At 28.5% G+C, this 18,405-nt stretch overlaps 2 protein-coding genes across 3 annotated transcripts; one reads left to right on the top strand and one right to left on the bottom strand.

Moving 5' to 3' along the window:
* Positions 1-3,020: 3,020 nt before the first annotated feature.
* LOC130941947 (trigger factor-like protein TIG, Chloroplastic) lies at positions 3,021-10,068 on the top strand. 2 transcript variants are annotated; one of them, XM_057870593.1, is made up of 14 exons: positions 3,021-3,421; positions 4,053-4,136; positions 4,397-4,525; positions 4,879-4,967; positions 5,051-5,234; positions 5,468-5,558; positions 5,669-5,823; positions 6,138-6,230; positions 6,320-6,412; positions 6,737-6,817; positions 6,946-7,095; positions 7,251-7,346; positions 7,438-7,550; positions 9,720-10,068. In XM_057870593.1, the coding sequence occupies exons 1-13, from the start codon at positions 3,053-3,055 to the stop codon at positions 7,513-7,515; spliced, it is 1,692 nt and encodes a 563-aa protein (XP_057726576.1). In that variant the 5' UTR covers positions 3,021-3,052; the 3' UTR covers positions 7,516-7,550; positions 9,720-10,068. The 2 variants fall into 2 exon arrangements, with proteins under 2 accessions (XP_057726576.1, XP_057726575.1); XM_057870592.1 differs by lacking the exon at positions 9,720-10,068 and having other exon boundaries at positions 7,438-7,641.
* Positions 8,028-11,766, bottom strand: LOC130941195 (phosphatidate cytidylyltransferase 1-like). The gene is made up of 12 exons (XM_057869611.1): positions 11,693-11,766; positions 11,068-11,119; positions 10,578-10,843; positions 10,198-10,349; positions 9,968-10,109; positions 9,709-9,865; positions 9,325-9,372; positions 9,129-9,215; positions 8,894-9,022; positions 8,553-8,609; positions 8,290-8,373; positions 8,028-8,117 (listed from the first exon to the last, which is right to left on the bottom strand). Exons 1-12 carry the CDS (start codon positions 11,764-11,766, stop codon positions 8,028-8,030), a joined length of 1,338 nt encoding a protein of 445 aa, XP_057725594.1.
* Between the last annotated feature and the right edge of the window lie 6,639 nt (positions 11,767-18,405).

Below are 18,405 nucleotides of genomic sequence, written 5' to 3'. Positions count from 1 at the left end.
AATTGCTGTGTACGTTGATGATTTAAATATCATTGGGACTCCTGAAGAGATTCCAACAATTATAAAAACTCTAAAAGAAGAGTTTGAGATGAAAGATCTTGGAAAGACTAAGTTTTGTCTCGGCCTGCAGATCGAGCATATAAAAGGTGGGATCTTTATTCATCAAACAACATACACAGAAAAGATCTTGAAAAGATTTTATATGGATAAGTCACATCCATTAAGTACACCAATGATCGTAAGATCTTTGGATGTGAAAAAGGATCAATTCCGTCCTAAAGAAGAAAATGAAGATATCCTTGGTCCTGAAGTACCATATCTTAGTGCCATTGGAGCGCTAATGTATCTTGCTAATAATACGCGACCTGACATATCATTCGCGGTGAATTTACTAGCAAGATATAGTTCCTCTCCAACCAGAAGACATTGGAGTGGAATCAAACAAATTTTTCGATATCTTCATGGAACGGTTGATATGGGATTGTTTTATCCCTATGGATCCAAGTCACAACTAGTTGGCTATGCAGATGCCGGATACTTGTCTGATCCACATAAAGGGAGATATCAAACAGGATACATGTTCACATATGGTGGTACAGCTATATCATGGAGGTCCACGAAACAGACGATAGCAGCAACCTCCTCTAATCATGCTGAAATACTGGCGATTCATGAAGCTAGTCGTGAGTGTTTTTGGTTGAGGAGTCTGATTCAATATATTCTGTCATCATGTGGACTGATTGATCATAAGATAGCTCCAACTATCCTGTTTGAAGATAATACAGCATGCATTGCTCAACTTAAGGGTGAATACATCAAAGGTGATAGAACAAAGCATATTTCTCCTAAATTCTTCTTCACTCATGACCTTCAAAATCAAGGGACAATTGATATCCAACAGATCCGTTCAAGTGACAATCTGGCAGATTTATTTACAAAGTCACTCCCAAAATCCTTCTTTGAAAGATTGGTACATAAGATTGGGATGCGCTGATTTCGAGACATTAAATGATGTCGGCAAGAGGGGGAGACTGTACTCTTTTTCCCTTGGTCAAGTTTTTTTTCCCATTGGGTTTTTCTTGACAAGGTTTTTAATGAGGCAGTCCCCATCACAAAGAATATTGTACTCTTTTTCCTCCACTAAGGTTTTTCCCACAGGATTTTCCTTTAGTAAGGTTTTAATGAGGCATATCCCTAAATGAGCATCCAAGGGGGAGTGTTGAGATAAGATTTGTTACGTGGATGCCCATTTATGAAGGGCGGTGTAGTATTCTCAAGGAAGAATGCTTTTAATAAGCATTTGAAAACCTATCCTATGTACATCTATAAATAGAGGTCCAAGCCTCTGAAAGTTACAGAACAAAATTACCATTCTCCCTTTCTTTCATACACAAGCAAATAATAATAAATCAATCCTCTTTTATGCTGCAATCAAATACTCTTCTCCTTATATTTCTACTACAATTCTTTCTCTTCTTTTATTTTATAAGTATTTTAAATTCTATTTTCTATTACTCTTTACATATAATATTAATAGCAATATTAATCATCTTTATTATATTGAGATTGTAACAATAAACAAATGCGATTCTCTCTCTCTTTATTTTTAATACTTCTTTCTATCTTTGTATATATATACACAATACAACATATAATTTTAATTTATATATATAAATTATTATTGAGCTAATTATTTTATACTAGAGTCTTCTATTTATACAACTTTATTATATATATCTTTTATTTCACAATAATTTCTGATAATATAATTTGTAATATGGGAATAATTAGGTATTTAATTTCCTTCTACAGACATATTTAACTCCTCGGATCAAACTTAAGATGTGAGAGCAAACATCTAAAATTTTCTAGTTGCCTTTCAACGATTTTATTTTATTATTTTCAATACTTTTTTAGATTTGAATATTATGGTAGACTTATTTTATTTACAAAAAAAGAATAACTAGTTTTTTTTATAATAACTAAAATAGCAAAATCTTTTTATAAAGTAATGTTTATTGGACCATAAAAAAAGAGGTGTTCAAATTCAAATCGATCAAAAACCGATTAAAATCACATTAATTCGGATTTGATTGGATTCTATTTTTTGTAAACTGATAGAGCAGATCGAATTTTGAATTTACTTTTCATAACCGATCCAATCCAATCTAAACCACACAATGTGCTATAATATTATTATTTTATTATTATATTTACAATTATACTTATAACATGTTCAATTTGTTATACATTTTTATATTATTTCTGTATTATTATCATTTAATGAATATTTTCTGTTCAAAATGTTATTTATTTATTTATTTTAACTAACCTATAATTTTATTTCTATTGTTATGTTATGATTGGTTTTTTAATATATTATTGAGATTGTTATGTTATTGTTGATTATTTAAAATTTGATATTGAGACTTGTTATGCGTATTTAATTTTTTTTTATTTACAAAACTGCAAATCCAATCCAATCCAAAGTCCAAACCGCTTGAAATTTGATCGGATTGGATTTTTTTTTCTAAAATCATCCAATCCAAAACTGCACTTCAAATAAAATTAGTGTTCAAATCGAATAAATTTTTTACTCAAAATCGATCCAAACCGCACCGTGAAGACTTCTAAAAAAGAAGTAGGTAATTTATCGATGATGTATTTAGAATTTTCCCACTTTAAGTGATAATTTCTATTTTTTATTATTAACACATTGTTTAATATAGAGGAATATTAGGGGAAGCATTTTTTATGATTTGTAGTCATTAAATAACTATTAATGATGATTTTAATAGTGTGAAATTTCATCAAATTACTCACTTTTCTTTAGTAGTTACATGCTGGCCAGAATTTAACAAAGTTGCTGGTCTCTAGATTTTTCCTTTAATATATTGGTTGTATGCAATAATATGAAATTAAAATAGATTTTAAGTATCTTATTAATAATTTATTCCCTTTAATATTGTTGCAACAAAATATCTTTGTTTCTAGTTTATTATTATTATCCGAGCAAGGTGTGAAGTCTATCTGCTGCTAACTAACTTGAAGAATGGAGCTCTGTTCTCGAACCTTAACAACTCTTCTTCATCGCACTTCCCCTTCTTCTTCTTCTTCTTCTTCTTCTTCTCATTCTCTTCTTCGTGCAACTACTTGTAACTATGCAACACCTTCTAAATCCAGCAACTACTTCAACCTCTCCTCTTCATCATCATCATCATCTCATTATCATAATCATCATGTTCTTCACCACTTCCAACAACAACCCTTTCTCTTTCACCATCATCACGGTAGTTCTTCTTCCTTCACTGTTTCAGCTTCTTCTTCTTCTTCTTCCGTGGCTGCTTCTTCCACAGAAGAGAAAATGGACCGTCTTCCGGCAGAGTTGAACGTCACCGAAACACAAGAACCCAATTCCAGAGTATGCGCTCTTCTTCTTCATCCATTTCTTTTTCTGTTAATGCTTTGATTTTAATAGCTCATTTACATAATTACATCGATGCTCGAAGTTTTGGTTTGCTTAGATTCTAGCTCAATAGAGTAGCTTCTGCAATCTATGTTAGTAAGGTGTTTGCACAATTAGGACTATTTTAGAAAGTGAGATTTTTTAAGGGTTTTGGTTTATTTTTTAATTTCTTTTGTTAATAATATGCTTTTATATATGATTACTTAAGGTTTAATTACACATAATTTCATCAATTTTTTAATTAAATGCTTAAAAGTTTATAATTGGGACCTATACTAAATAAAATTTTGTAATTAGATCCTTGTTAGTTGTTTTTTGAAGAAGAAAAGTAACACAATAATCATAGAATATTTGCTTTTAGAATATTTCATTGGTATACAAAAACGTATATTCGAAAAAAAAAGGATTTTTAAACAAAAATAGTTAGAAATAACCTAATTGAAAATTTTATGAGTCTAAGTTTGTGGGACTATAAAGAAGGATTTAATTAGTTTATATGCACTTGTAGTTAGGCATTCAATAATATATTCAGTACCCTTAAAAAAACTGACCTTTTATTTCAACATATTATCTCATTTCATTGCAGGTTAGACTTCAAGTGGAGGTGCCACCAGTTGTCTGTGAGGATTGTTACAAAAGGGTCATATCTGAGTTTACAAAGCAAGCAAAGGTACTATCACCACTTAATTTATGCTTTATACATGCAATTATTATCTATAGTGCCTGCAGTTTATGATTCTTTTGTATCTACATTGATGAGCATAACATCCCTACCTTGTTTTTCTTATAAAATATTTTAGCTGACTAATTTTTACAGTCCGAGGTTACTGCTTCACCATATATCTCAAAGAAGTTTGCTCAAGATTCATGTATCTAATTTTGAAATAGTATGCTACTTTTATGGACTAATTTACCGTTTCACATCAACAGGTCCCCGGATTCCGCCCCGGAAAGCCGGTTCCAGAAAGTATTCTTGTCGGTTACGTCGGACGCAAAAATGTTCAGAAGGCCACAATTGAATCTATATTGAGGAGAACACTTCCACATGCTATGACTTCAGTATGTTGCATTATCGTTTACTTTCTTATCTTCTTATGTCTTAGTTTCTTCCTAATGTTTAGTCTATTATACAATTCAGCCCGTTGCATTTATTTGAAATTACTGAAATCTCTCTTCATTCTTCAAAGTCATGCTTAAATAGTTATTGATCTTTCCTCATTGTCAACAACATGGCCTGAAATCTATATGCTGCTGAGATTGATACTGATCAAGGGATCTTTTTGTTTAATTATAATGTTTTCTACTATTTATCGTTTATCCGAAGTTAATACTGAAAAAACAAATGGATTATTAGATAAGATATACTACTTTGGTCTCATACTTAATACATAATGATCCATTCTATTTATTAGGTTACCAGAAAAGCTTTGCCGGACTCTGTGCGTATAGTGACTAAATTTTCTGAGTTGGAGAAAACATATTCTTCTCAAGGGAGTCTTAGGTACAACATGTATTGGTTAAGCTAAATGTGTAATACTCGGTGGGAAGTTTTATTGATTATTGTTCTCGATTTCTGTTCTCCAGATATGATGTCCTTGCTGATATTGTACCTGAAATCAAATGGGTTCCTGATAATGGATACAAGAATCTGAAAATTGTTGTTGAAATAGACAGTGATATTGATGCTCAGAAAGCATCTGAACAAGAATTCAAAAGGCGTCACAAATCCATTGGTGCGCTAAAGGTTGTTGCTGACAGAGGACTACAGGTGGCTGAACTTGATTTATATCCATCAACTTGGTGTACATGCATTTTAATATGATTATTTGCTAACATTTTAATCATTTTCCTCAAATTTTGAAGTTCTGATCATTTTCATATTTTTACTAATTACTAGCAAATAATTGGCAATCAAATAGTGTTTCATTTTCTTTGTATTTTTAGTATTATCCTGGTAATTATTTTTTGCCCAAATTGACATCAACTTTATTTTGTTTGCAGGTTGGTGATGTTGTTGTCATTGACATCTCAGCAACAACCATTGATCAAGATGAATCAAAGATTAAAAATATTCCTTCTGCTGAAAGTAAAGGTCTGGTGATGTTCTTGAAGGGTGATCATATACCGATATAGGGGTAGCATTCTTGTTCGTGGTATATCATGAACTTTTTTTCCTCTAAACCTTATCTATTGCGTGTGCAGGATTTAACTTCGATACAGAAGATGGTTACAGAATATTGCCCGGTTTCCTTGATTCTATAATTGGAATTCGTCCAGGTGAAACAAAGTCATTCCCTCTTGTGTTTCCTGAAACATGGAATCAAGAAAATCTCCGTGGTGTTCATGCTCAGTTTACTGTAAGTTTCTTATACACAATTCACATGCTCAATCCAAAAGTTTATTGTATTAGGGCCACAAGCCAGCCTAGTGCTTTATGTAGCCGCATATTTTACAGACTTCTATGGTGCTTTTAATCCTCCTTTTGTTAAAAACTTTGGACCTTTTAAATAGGATACATAGAGTGCTTCACTAGCTCTGAGAACATGAATTTTGTAGTTCATGTATCCTCATTCGTCCCTAGATATTTATTATCATATTATTGGCTTAGCTGTTAGATCGGCCTCTGACTATATTGAGTCATGCTTATTAAACCTCTCTTCATTGATTATAGGTTGAATGCAAAGAACTATTTTACAGAGATTTGCCGGAACTGGATGATTCTATTGCTGATAAGCTTATCCCTGGATGCACCACAGTGCAACAGGTGAAGAATTATTTTATTTTAGGGAGTGTAAAATGAAGAATTATATCAAGTTGAATTCTGAGTCTTAACTTTTCGGTATGAATTTTCAGGTCAAAGAACTATTGTTGCAAAGATGTCAAGAGGTGGAGCAATCAGCTAGAGAACAAGCAACTGATAATGCTATATTAGATCAGATTTCCAAGGTAAAGTAACATTATTTTGATTGGTAGCAGTATTATTTTGAAGTTGTCTAGTCTTGTAGATTGCAATGCATGTTTCTCAATTTTGTTTGCAATTTGCATACTTCTCATTAACAAGGGATGAGATAATGATATGACCCTCTTTTTTGTCTGGCCCGAATGGTTAATTTAAGATTCTCGATATACTTCAAATAATCTATAGCAAGTATGTTGGAAACTTTATACTTGGAAAACATCAGATGTTGATATTTTTGCATTATGTGCTACAAGAAAATGCTGGTGTATGCATAGTTTATCACAACACATATTTATACTTGTCATTTTCAGATGGTAGAAGTTGATATACCTCAATCCTTGTTTGAGGAACAAGGTAGGCAGCTATATGGAGCCAGCCTTTTAGAAATACAGGTACTTACTGCAACTGTTTCAAGCAAATCAAGTAAATTGGGTTCCAATATTTTGTAAAAACGAAAGGTCTTCTTGTTTCTCCGCACTACACATGATTTACTATACTTGCTTGTCGTAATGTTATGCAGGCGAAAATGAATCTAAATGACCAGCAATTGGCTTCTCTGTCAAGTCAAAAGGCTGTGAATGAATATCTTGAGCATCAGAAGGACAATATAAGAAATTTGATAAAACAGAATCTGGCCGTTGGTGATATATATAGGCGCGAAAATCTGCAGGCATGCTTATCTGATTAAGACATTTAGCCTTTATGTTTTGGCCACTCAATTTGATGTGATTGAGAAATAACATTTGCTTTCCTATTGGACCATTTTAGTATGTTTGTTGAATGCTTTGTGCTTATTAAAATGATTTCTGCATAATTCTTTTGCAGTTCTCCACTGAGGACCTTGTCAAGGAGGTTGAGAATTCCATCACCGAATTCAAACGCCAAAATCAAGAATATGACGAGGAAAGGGTAAAGGATCAGGTAATTTGCATGTTCTTTCAAGTTTGTTGACTTAAATTCTATACTCATTCTACTCATTGATTTAATATGATACTTTTGAACTTCTATGAAGGTCCAAGAAATACTAGAAGGAGCTAAGGTGCTTGAATGGTTGAGAGAACATGCAGAGATTCAGTATGTAACCAGATGAGAGATAAGCAGTGGCAAAAGCAAAGCCAAGAAAGTGTAAGTTCTATATTTATTTGTATGAATTTCGTTTCGGCTGATGTATGTTATGAGAAAATAAACTATTATTGATTGAATTTTGAACAAATAATTTTAAGAACATAATTGCAACTTAGAAACATCTCTGTCTGTGTTAAACTTCATTGCAAAGTTTGACATGGCCTGCCTCAGGTTACGTCGTCAATAACCGACCCCACTTAATGAGATAATGCTTTGTTGTCAGCGTTGTAATTTCGGATTACAAACAATATTTAAAGTTTCAGACAAACAGGTAACAATAGTACCAAAAATTAAACTTTTCAATGTTAAAGGCCTAAAGAGAAATAAGTTATACCTACTTGAGCAGCTAGAATGAGAAGTCCGAGTCAAAAACCAATTTTTTTTCTTTTTTTGATGATTACCCCCTTGTTCCAATAGGGGCATCATCTATGAATATTAACTAATGAAAGCATGGTTTATAAAAAAATGTACATTAAATCAATCTTGAATGAAACGCCTTTCTCTTAATACCTGCCCCAGCTTGTTGTAAAGAGCATGTTGCTCCTCCATATCAAGGTTCCTCAATACCTACATCATCAATAGATAATTGCATATAAGTTTTAGATTTATAAATAAAGTTAAGTGGTTATATTTGTATTCTCTGAGAACATCTAAATATAGTTAGAAGGAATTAGAGTTATCTAATTTCAACTTAATGGAAAATTACTAAATAAATTTCTTAGAGAAAAAGAATGCTGACCTGGCCTAAAACCATCTCAACTGAATAGTCATGGGGAGCAATGAATGATTGATAGTAGATGTAGACAAAAACAGCCATTACCATCTGAAAAGGGATGCATGCTAACACAGTGTAAAAACAATATAATTTTTTAGATTATTGCATATGAATATCTTGAACAGCAAGTTAATTACTGTAATACTATAGTGACACTATTCCCTGAATTAAATTATTGTCTGCTTAGATTACTGTAAACCTATTAATATTTATAGATTCATATATACCTGGCAATCCATTCTGTCAGTGACTCCACCATGTCCAGGTATACTGTCTCCAAAGTCCTATATTCATAGAAAGATATTAATGGACACTGAGATAGTATTTTACATCAGAATAAATATAGGGAATCAAATTTTAATTAACTAACATTAATTAATTTTTTTATTGTAATTTTTTTTAATGCTCACTATTTTGAGAATTTAGGTTTTAGAGTTAAGATTTAGAGTTTAAAATTTAGAATAAGAGGATAATTTTGAAAAGATTGGCTGATATTGACTGAAAAATAATTGGTCATATGTAATATCATCTAATTTACTCCAAATTAAATTAAAGTGCAAAGAACGACCTTGATTTTGAAAGCCCTTTTGAAACCACTTGCAAAAAATCCTCCAAATGGTGCTATAATGGAGGCAAATAGTCCCATCCACAAGGCATGCCACTGTACTGGCAAAACTGCTATCTCTTTCCAAGGAAGCTAAAAACATGTTGCAAAATTATTTAAAAAGAAAAAGAGCCTAATTATAAGATTATGATTATTATAATAAAATTTCTAAAACTCAAGAATTATTATTATGAATTACCCATTGAGCAATTAATGTTGGTAAAGGAATGTACTCTGGCTTAAATATTGGATCAGGGTCACACTTAAGCCAACCAGTTGATAAGTCCTGAATTGATTGGTTCCACCAAAAATGATACCATAGTTAGGAATATCACAAGTCTTTTGGTCAAATTCATATATTAATTAATTAGTTTAATCCAATGAAAGATTGTTACCTTCCTTGGACATGTTAGCCACTGGAAGCGACCCAAGAAGTTAGCAAACTGCAACAAATATTAACAGTTAAATCAGTTATGTCTTTTTGTCATTTTTTAACATGTTTTGTTCTTAAGAAAAAAAAAGCTGGCGACCACTCTTATGATATTGCGAACCGTTAAATGGTTCAGTCAAACATGTCAAACTATCTGATAGTCCATAATATCATCTTCACACGAAGATGTCTTCATGGAAGTAACTACTAAAAAAGTTACTTCTTTTTCTATTTTCGTATTCTTAGATTTCAGATGAATAGAAAAATAGACAAATTTTATATCAAAACAGATGTATTTTTATCTTTTTCGATATCTGTGTCTCTCGCCAAACAAGTGATTGATGGTTACCGCAAATGCAGCAATCATGGTGGCAACAGAAGCTCCAATGAAACCTTCCCATGTTTTCTTTGGAGAAAGCTTTATAAGAGGTGTCCTCCCAAAAAAGAAACCAAAGAAATATGCAGCAACATCATTCATAGCAATTAGCCCTGCAGGGAAAAGAAACCTTCATAACAAAATTTAACATGTTAGTTTCTTAATCTTAATCTTAATCATAATAATGATATAATATTTTTAAGGTAATGGATGAAAATGTATTACATATTACCAGAATATGCCTTCAAATATATTGGCTACAGTGAATGCTGATTGGGCAAACACAACAATGAGTATCATATGAATCCATGCATATTGACCAAATTGGTACTTGTAATATCTCTTCCTTAGTGAAAGAATAAACCATACAAAACCTGAGATTATATATAAATGAAACCAATTATTCAGATATAATTATAATTAAACTTTATAATAATTAAGTAACTAATTTAAATAACTAACCTGCAATATATAGGAAGTAACATATAACCATCTGATACTTGATGACGTTGCTGACAAGTCTATATAGGAATTTATCTGATGAAACTGTATTCACAAGTTGCTGACTCAGAATACGCCCATATACGTATAGCATTGCTGTGAAGAAAAAATGCCTACAACATATTCAAATCCAATTCTAAATTAATTTGAAATAAATCTAAGTCAATTCGATACATAATTAGGATTTATAATTTTGTTTAACAAATGAACAAAATCATACCCTTTAAAAATTGTATTTAATAAGTATTATGTAGCATATAGAAAAAAATAAATTATCTCAAGTTATCAAAACCTAAGACACTATTTAGCATGAAAATTAATGAAAGTAGCATGTAGCTTACCAGTTCAAGAACTTAAACTTAGGGAGACGTTTATCTTGATTATTAGTATTAGCCTTTCTTAGTAGATTGAAGAGTTCATGTGCCATAAAGATTTGAATAACAACCACCATGGCCCACATGTAAAGATGACCCAAGTATATGAGAAGTAAGAGACTTAAAAGCATCCATAGTGATGAGTGTGCACGTATCCACATTGACTTGTACTTAGCTTTGTCATCGATAAGCAAATGGTTAGTCCCATTTAATTTGCTTATCTCTGCAGGAATCTGCACATAATTTAAGGGAAAAAAAAATCAGCATATTACTATATTCAAAATAACATTTTTTTTTAGTTGTTGATGTTATTCTTTAATCTGATAGATTAAGAGCTAATTTATTAGGAGTGAGCATGAATCGGTTTGATTCGGATTTATGGTAAAATTATAATCGAACCAATCAAAATGTAATTGGTTCAGATTTACATTTTTTTGTATATGTACCCGAATCAAACCGAATCGATTAAGAACGGATTGATTCGGTTAGGATAATTGGGTATCTGATAACTGAAATTTATAAAAAAAAAAAAACCAAATTTTTATCTTAAAAATTTAACAAGTACAATAAACATGTAACATCAATAGAAATAATCCAAACATGTTAAATACTAAATACATTAAAAATTAAACTCATTAAAATCCAAATATATTACCCGATTATCCGTTGGTTTCATAACAAATTTAATTGGTTCGATTAAGATTCGGTTCGAGTAATCGGGTACCCACTACCCGTGCTCACAACTATAATTCATTGCGAAATTGAGTTTCATTTAAGAGTCCGTAACTGACCAATAAATTGCTACATGTACAAGACAAAATTCGACACTTATGTGAACTAACTACTCGACCAACCCAAGATAAATAACATATTAGTTCGTGCGAGGTACACTAATGTTTATATGTTCAAATCAGTAACTAAATTGGATTGGTTTAATAGTTAGCTTACTAGTCTTGCTTTAGTAATGAAATTTCGACCTACAATAAATTAATCTTTGTCCTACCGAACTGAAGAATACCGTAGAAAAACAAAAACCTTACTCAATGTCCTTAATTGCGAATATAATTGAACGAATTACTAACCTCGTTTGAGTGTGAAGGCCTTCGTTGGCGAATAAAACCTGGAGTTCTTGGAGAGTTACAGTTATGGAATTCATTATTGATATCTCTCATGGATGATGTAGAGATATTTCGGAGATGTTTTGGAGTGGAAGACATGAATGCATTTAGACCTTGATCCCCCTAACATCATACATCACAAAATTTAGGGCGTAATAATAATAAGCAAATCCATGATTATATATGATCTTCAAAAACAATAATAAAGTTAAAATCATGTGATGATGTGATCCACAATTTAAAACCATATATACATACACTTAATATAAATTGATCTCAATGTATTATGTGTCATTATTTAACCTAATTCAACAATGCATATATGCATTGTTATTATTATTGGAATAGAATAGATCTTTGCCTATCTCAAACTAATGAAAGAAATGACATGCATGATCATTAGTATTGAGAATGAAATCATAGAAGTTATTATTATTGTAATACAAAAAGAGAGAATTTACTTACTTGGTGAAAGTTACGTTGTTGAAGAGGAAGAAAACGCAGGATGTGATGTGTGATGTGAATGTAATTTGTTGAATGTGGCTTTGCTATGTTTGAGGGAAAAGAGAGACACAACAAACTATATAGCGGTTTTCTTTGACCACCCAAATATTTCTAACTATTCAACTATATAATCGTCCCTCCCTATACACTCCAATTTCTTATGCCTAGTGATGATAAATATATGTATAACATGGTGGAAACTCAGGTGCAGTCGATTTCATGTGAAGTTGATATTCCAGAACCGTTAGATAAAGATTTAGTCAAATCAGTCAAATCATCTAACGATTTTCAAGTATCAACTTCATATGAAGTTGACTGCACCTGAATTTTCACCGTATAACATTAACAAATGGAGAATGCTAGGTAAATACGGACTATTTTAAATAAGATGAACAAACTATCAATCAAATAAAAACACATTACATCTCTAAATTATCCATCTAAATTTTAATATTAAAATAACTATCCATACACCTAGTAAAATAAACATCCGATATATTTATTATTCACATTGTTTAATATTTTTATTGTCTATCTATATTTTTCTTTAACAATAAAATCTTATCCCACTAGTTGAAATCAAATCAAATGGTATATGTATATATATAATATTTATTATTAAATTAATTATTCATATAAAATATATTTATATAAATAACTTAATGTATTTATCAACATTTAACGTAAGAGGTAGATAAATCAAATTCCATTAGTATATATAATTATATTAAATATAAAATATACAGTAAAAATATATAAAATAATATATTTAAATATATATATAAGTGAACAGTAATTTTTTATATATATACTATTTTTTAATCTATATTATGTTATGCTTTTAGTTTATGTCATATTGTCATGCATTCTTTTTTTTATTATTATTATTGTTTTTTTAAATACATACGCTTTGTAACATTGGGTGCTGTTGGATATATGAAGAAATTTTTTAACAATAATTAGCGTGTAATATAACACAATAATGAATTTATGGTATGGAAATAAGGATTTTTTTTTATAAAAATTCATATGCAGTTGTTTTCATATAAAGCTATTAATTAAAAATTGTTGAATGATTAAATATATTTGACTAAATTATAATCTAATAATTTTTAATTATTAACTTTACATAAAGACAACCGTATAGATCGAGTGTTTTTCTTTTTGTTTTAGTAAGGTTGATTTATTATTTACCCTAATCTTTACTCCCATATCAAACTAACCCTTGATGTGAATGGAATTGATACTACACTGACTTAAAAAATACAAATGATGTATGTTTTAATTTTCGCCTAACTTCTAACTTTTTTTTACTAAAAAAATAGTGGGGCTTACAGAAAGAGGAATTTTCTTTTCCCTTTCATTTGATACAACATTATTAGAGGGACACTATGATTTGTAATATCGACATTTAGGTGTATATCTATTACTATTCTATTAACAAAAAATAAAAAAATGAAAATAAAAGTATAGAGGTTGTTGCCAAATTTGTTGATATATATATATATATATTGTGATTTGTTATAAAGAATTATATGCTATTATTACTATTCGCTCAAATTTATATTTAAATAATAGGTTTTAAAATGAATTATTTTATTAAAGTAATAATACATAATTAATTAGTTGTATAATTTTTTTTATATTAACAATACATAATATTATATTCATTAACTAAACCTTCACCTTAAAAATATAACATTTTCAAGTCGTGCATAGTAGTTATAATATAATATCATTTCTGAGTACAAATTAAATTTACCATTAAAATGGACATTAATTTGATTTGGTGGCGTAACAACTATGGCAAAAGTGGCAAACCCAATAATTGGGTTTACTAATACCAATTACTCATATTTAATCGTCAAGCTAAGGAAGTAGGTATACGTAGTTAACTTATAAGAGCTAAGAGAAATAAAAAATTAGTTTGAGTTGAATGAGTAGTTAGTTCATTTGTTCGCTTTTAAATTCTGTATTATATATGTAATAAGGTAAAAATTTAGGTGAAATTGATACTTAAAAGTCGTTAGATGATTTGACTTATTTGACTAAATTTTCATCCAACAATTCTAAAGTATCAACTTCACGTGAAGTCGACGTCACCTGAATTTCCACCATGCAATAATCACTATAAAAAAGTTGGTAGAGATAGTGGCAGTTTTTTTGCGATGGTCAACTGAAATTGCTGTAAAAAAAACTAAGAGAGGTAGGTATAAATTCACTAAATCACCACTATTAGTTGATATATTTGAGATTAATCTATTAATTAGTAACAAATTCTTAAATAAAATTTAGATATGTAGTTGATTAATCTTTATTCTCAGACAGCAAAATACTGTATTAAAAAAAAAACTAAGAGAAATAGGTCCAATATGATGCAAATAGGGCTTAACTTACAAAGATTTTGTGCCTAATAATATACTAGAATCACATGTGAGGGTGGCAATCTTAACTCATGTTTATTTTAGGCTAAATGGGAAGTAATTATTTTAAAATACAAATGCATGTGATGGATGTGCTTTCGGCTGGTCAATGTTACCTATAAAAAATTAATAATAATAATAATAATAATAATAAACAAAAATGTTAGCTGTACAAAATTCTCAAGTTTCGAATGTATTCCCTGTCTGTTGTGTTAAGGCCACATGTGCATTCTATTGGTATCTTCCTTATCGATTTGCTGTTTTCCACACTTCACACTAATCCAATCTAAAATCCATATTTAATTTTATCATACTACTTTATTACTTTTTATTTTATCAGTTAAATTAATTTTACATTATATGCATATTTGGGTGTCATTATTTTATTAAAAAAATATCTTTTTTATAAAAAAAAAGATTTTTTTTATTTTTTAACGTGTTTGACAAATTTTTAATAGTAAAAATAAAAACACTAGTAAAATAAAAAAAAAAATATATTTTTGAGAAACTGTAATTTACATCTTTTTTTAAAAGATTTTTTTCCTTAAAAAAAGATATTTTTTATGTAATAAATAAACAAAAAAGTACTTTTATATTGTTATACACAAACATAATTGATAGATAAAAAGACCTTTTTATATGAGATATCCAAACATAAAATTACTTTTACTTCTCTATAAGATTTTTTAAAAAAAGATAACTAAAAAAAAAAAAAATCTTTTTTAGCTCACCCAAATAAGTCCTATATCTTTTTGTTGGTCAAACAACAATAAAATTTTAGATGAAATTTTAATTTGCTGTAAATTAATTTTTAATTTATCAAATTAAAAAATACCGTAAAACATTAGATAAATAATGTAAGTTATATATATTATATATTTTCTTTCCTCATATTAGTCAAAATTTATTCAAACTAAACACATAACACATTTTTTATAATAATAGATAACAGAAATCAATTTAAATTGATCGAGTGGTTAAATGATTCATTTACTTAAATAAAATACATAAAGAATTTGAATCATAGTTTGTGTATATAGTAATTTATTATCCAACAATAAATTCTTAAATAAAATTTAGATAAATCCGTAACAAATAACTTCTTGACCAGATGAGTTAAAATATGCAATGCAAAAGTAGAAGGCAGAAACTCATGCCGGCAAGTAAGCCAACCCTTAATCACATACAGTAACATTATTAGGATAATTAATTAATTAAAGGGTGACACCTTTTTATCATGTCTTTTAAGCTCTATATTGAGGTTATTAGCTAACCAACCCAGCATGCTTTGCAGGTTGAATAATAAATAGATAGAGCTACCAATTTATTGCTCAAACTTTTCTAAAACGTTGTAAGCAGCAAATTTATTTATTTGTTTGCATATATAATTGAGAGAGAATGCATGCTTAATAACAATTTTAAAATTCATAATAAGCATATGATTAACAATAATGAAATGAGTAATTTGAGGGACAAAATAAAAAATATAAAATGATCATCATTATTATTTGTCTTGCGTGTAGAAATTAAATCATGAATGAATAATAAAAGGAAACTAATGATTGATGAAGTATTGTTTAAGTAAGAACGTGACTACTAAATATGTGCATTATAATATTATTATAATAATTTTGTAGAAAATATGGAAATTTATGGGGGGCCATATAGAACACTTGATGGGCACCAAGGCTGTTTATGGATTTATCAATAAAAATGGTGAAACGTAGGGCCATAGTAAATGCATGATTAATTATATTCTAATAATGGATACTTACGTAGAAAAGAGAACCAGGTTATGGTCCAAACAAAGTCACGAAAATCAAAATATAAATGTATAGTTCTTTCATTTGCACAGAACCTATATATATATATATATATATATATATATATATATATATATATATATATATATATATATATATATATATATATATATATATATATAGGTTTTTTTTAAGTTACATATTTTAATATTATAATTTTTAATATTTTTTAAAAGTGTAAAAAAATACATAAATTAAAAATTCGGTATCTTAAATTTTTTATTTTTTTTAACATAAATCTCTCGATCCAATTTTTATAACTCTCATGAATCAAAAGGTCTAATTTTTGTACTTTTCACAAATCAAACAATTCGATTTCTATTTTTCTAACTAAACGAATTTACATTGAGAATAACACTCTAATTATCCACATTTCAAAAAAATATTATTTCTACTCCAATATCAAAAACAAAAAGTGCGCATATATATACTACTTTTCGTTTTTATTTTTTTAATTTAATATTAAATATTATTAAACATATATTATAGAAGCTTATAGTATACACTAAACAGAAAAAATAGGTGTCTTCACATTGATGTTGTCATAAACTAATTTGGACAGAAACGTGTTTGTAGATTCGTTTTGACACCCAACCTCTGACCACAGTCTTTGCCCTTTGCCTCATTTCTTGGTTTTCTCTTCCTTTTTTTTTTTAATTTATGTTCCGTATATATAAATAATTAATCATTAACTAATTATGTTCTGTATAAAAGTATATATTTAATATTTTATAAATTTAATTATTTATTTATTATAAATTTAATTATTTTAGTGACTGATTATTTATTTAAAAATATATAAATTAATATACATTTTGATAGTTAGTTTTAGTGTAAAGAAATTTTTTAGTTTTATTTTAATAAAAGAATTATTTTCCTTATTAATAATTATTAATACATAGCTTTACTTAATTTTGAAATATGGAACATTTAACAAAAGGCCATGCATGCCCGTTGGTGTTATTATGACAACATTGCCCTTTGTTAGGCTCTTTGGGACTATTCTTGGTCTTTAAATTATTATTTCATATTTGTTGCTAGCTACGTTATATATTTTTATTATATATTCTTACACAAGTCTATGATTGATGATTGATTTCAATACATAACTCATTTTCTAATTAAATTTCACAATATATAATTGAAATTGGTAGTAGCAAGAAAGTTATTAAAAGATGAGCAACAAGGTATTGTAATATAAAATATGAAAACTAATCAGTGGCATAAATATTAATTAAATGTTAATATATGTGTAAAATAAATCAATGGTATTGGTATATTAGTTAACCACCATATTAGCTGGGTATATTAAAATCAGTTGTTAAAATTAGTTATTCATGTAAAATATATATTAAACTATAAAATATATATTAAAAATAAATTAAATTATACATATATTTATATATAAATATATAATAATTAATTTTAATAATTAATTTATTTTTAATTAATTAAATATTATTATAAATAATTAATTTAAGTTGATTTAGTAGTTAATTTATTAATCTATTTAAATAAATATTAAAAATTTATTTTTTTTGTATATATAATAATTTATTAATCAATAATAAATTAGTCTTTAATTTACTGAAATCTAAAATACCATAATAAACCAAAAATATTATTATTAAAAAATATAAAATACACAAAACACCAAACATATCTTAAAAGAGCCTCCCATGTAGGCTAGAGAATAGAGATACAGAAGCTGAGGCATTATTCAAGTTTTCAATTAATCTTTTTGCAGCATTACTTTTACTCTTAATTATTATGAATTATTAGAAGGAAAAAAAAGTGGTTATCGATTTGAGTTTCTTGAACAGATGTATTTATTACTTGTGTTCCATTGGGTCCATTTCTTCTCTCCCGCCAATATTAAATTTGTGTGTTTTTTTTTTTAGGTTCATCCTTAAAAAAAGATGTGTTC

Source organism: Arachis stenosperma, chromosome 7 (assembly GCF_014773155.1).
Source record: "Arachis stenosperma cultivar V10309 chromosome 7, arast.V10309.gnm1.PFL2, whole genome shotgun sequence".
Classification (NCBI taxonomy): domain Eukaryota; kingdom Viridiplantae; phylum Streptophyta; class Magnoliopsida; order Fabales; family Fabaceae; genus Arachis; species Arachis stenosperma.
Note: the sequence above shows the minus strand (reverse complement) of the source record. Positions and strands in the feature narration are given on the sequence as shown.

Excerpts from the sequence above, each read along its gene's own strand:
- LOC130941195 (XM_057869611.1), bottom strand. The coding sequence starts at position 11,766 with ATGAATTCCATAACTGTAACTCTCCAAGAACTCCAGGTTTTATTCGCC. Across the intron at positions 9,373-9,708 it reads CCATGATTGCTGCATTTGCG|TTTGCTAACTTCTTGGGTCG; the intron begins GTAACCATCAAT and ends TATTTGTTGCAG. Across the intron at positions 9,023-9,128 it reads CAACATTAATTGCTCAATGG|CTTCCTTGGAAAGAGATAGC; the intron begins GTAATTCATAAT and ends ACATGTTTTTAG.
- LOC130941947 (XM_057870593.1), top strand. The coding sequence starts at position 3,053 with ATGGAGCTCTGTTCTCGAACCTTAACAACTCTTCTTCATCGCACTTCC. Across the intron at positions 4,968-5,050 it reads TCTTCTCAAGGGAGTCTTAG|ATATGATGTCCTTGCTGATA; the intron begins GTACAACATGTA and ends TCTGTTCTCCAG. Across the intron at positions 6,413-6,736 it reads TATTAGATCAGATTTCCAAG|ATGGTAGAAGTTGATATACC; the intron begins GTAAAGTAACAT and ends TGTCATTTTCAG.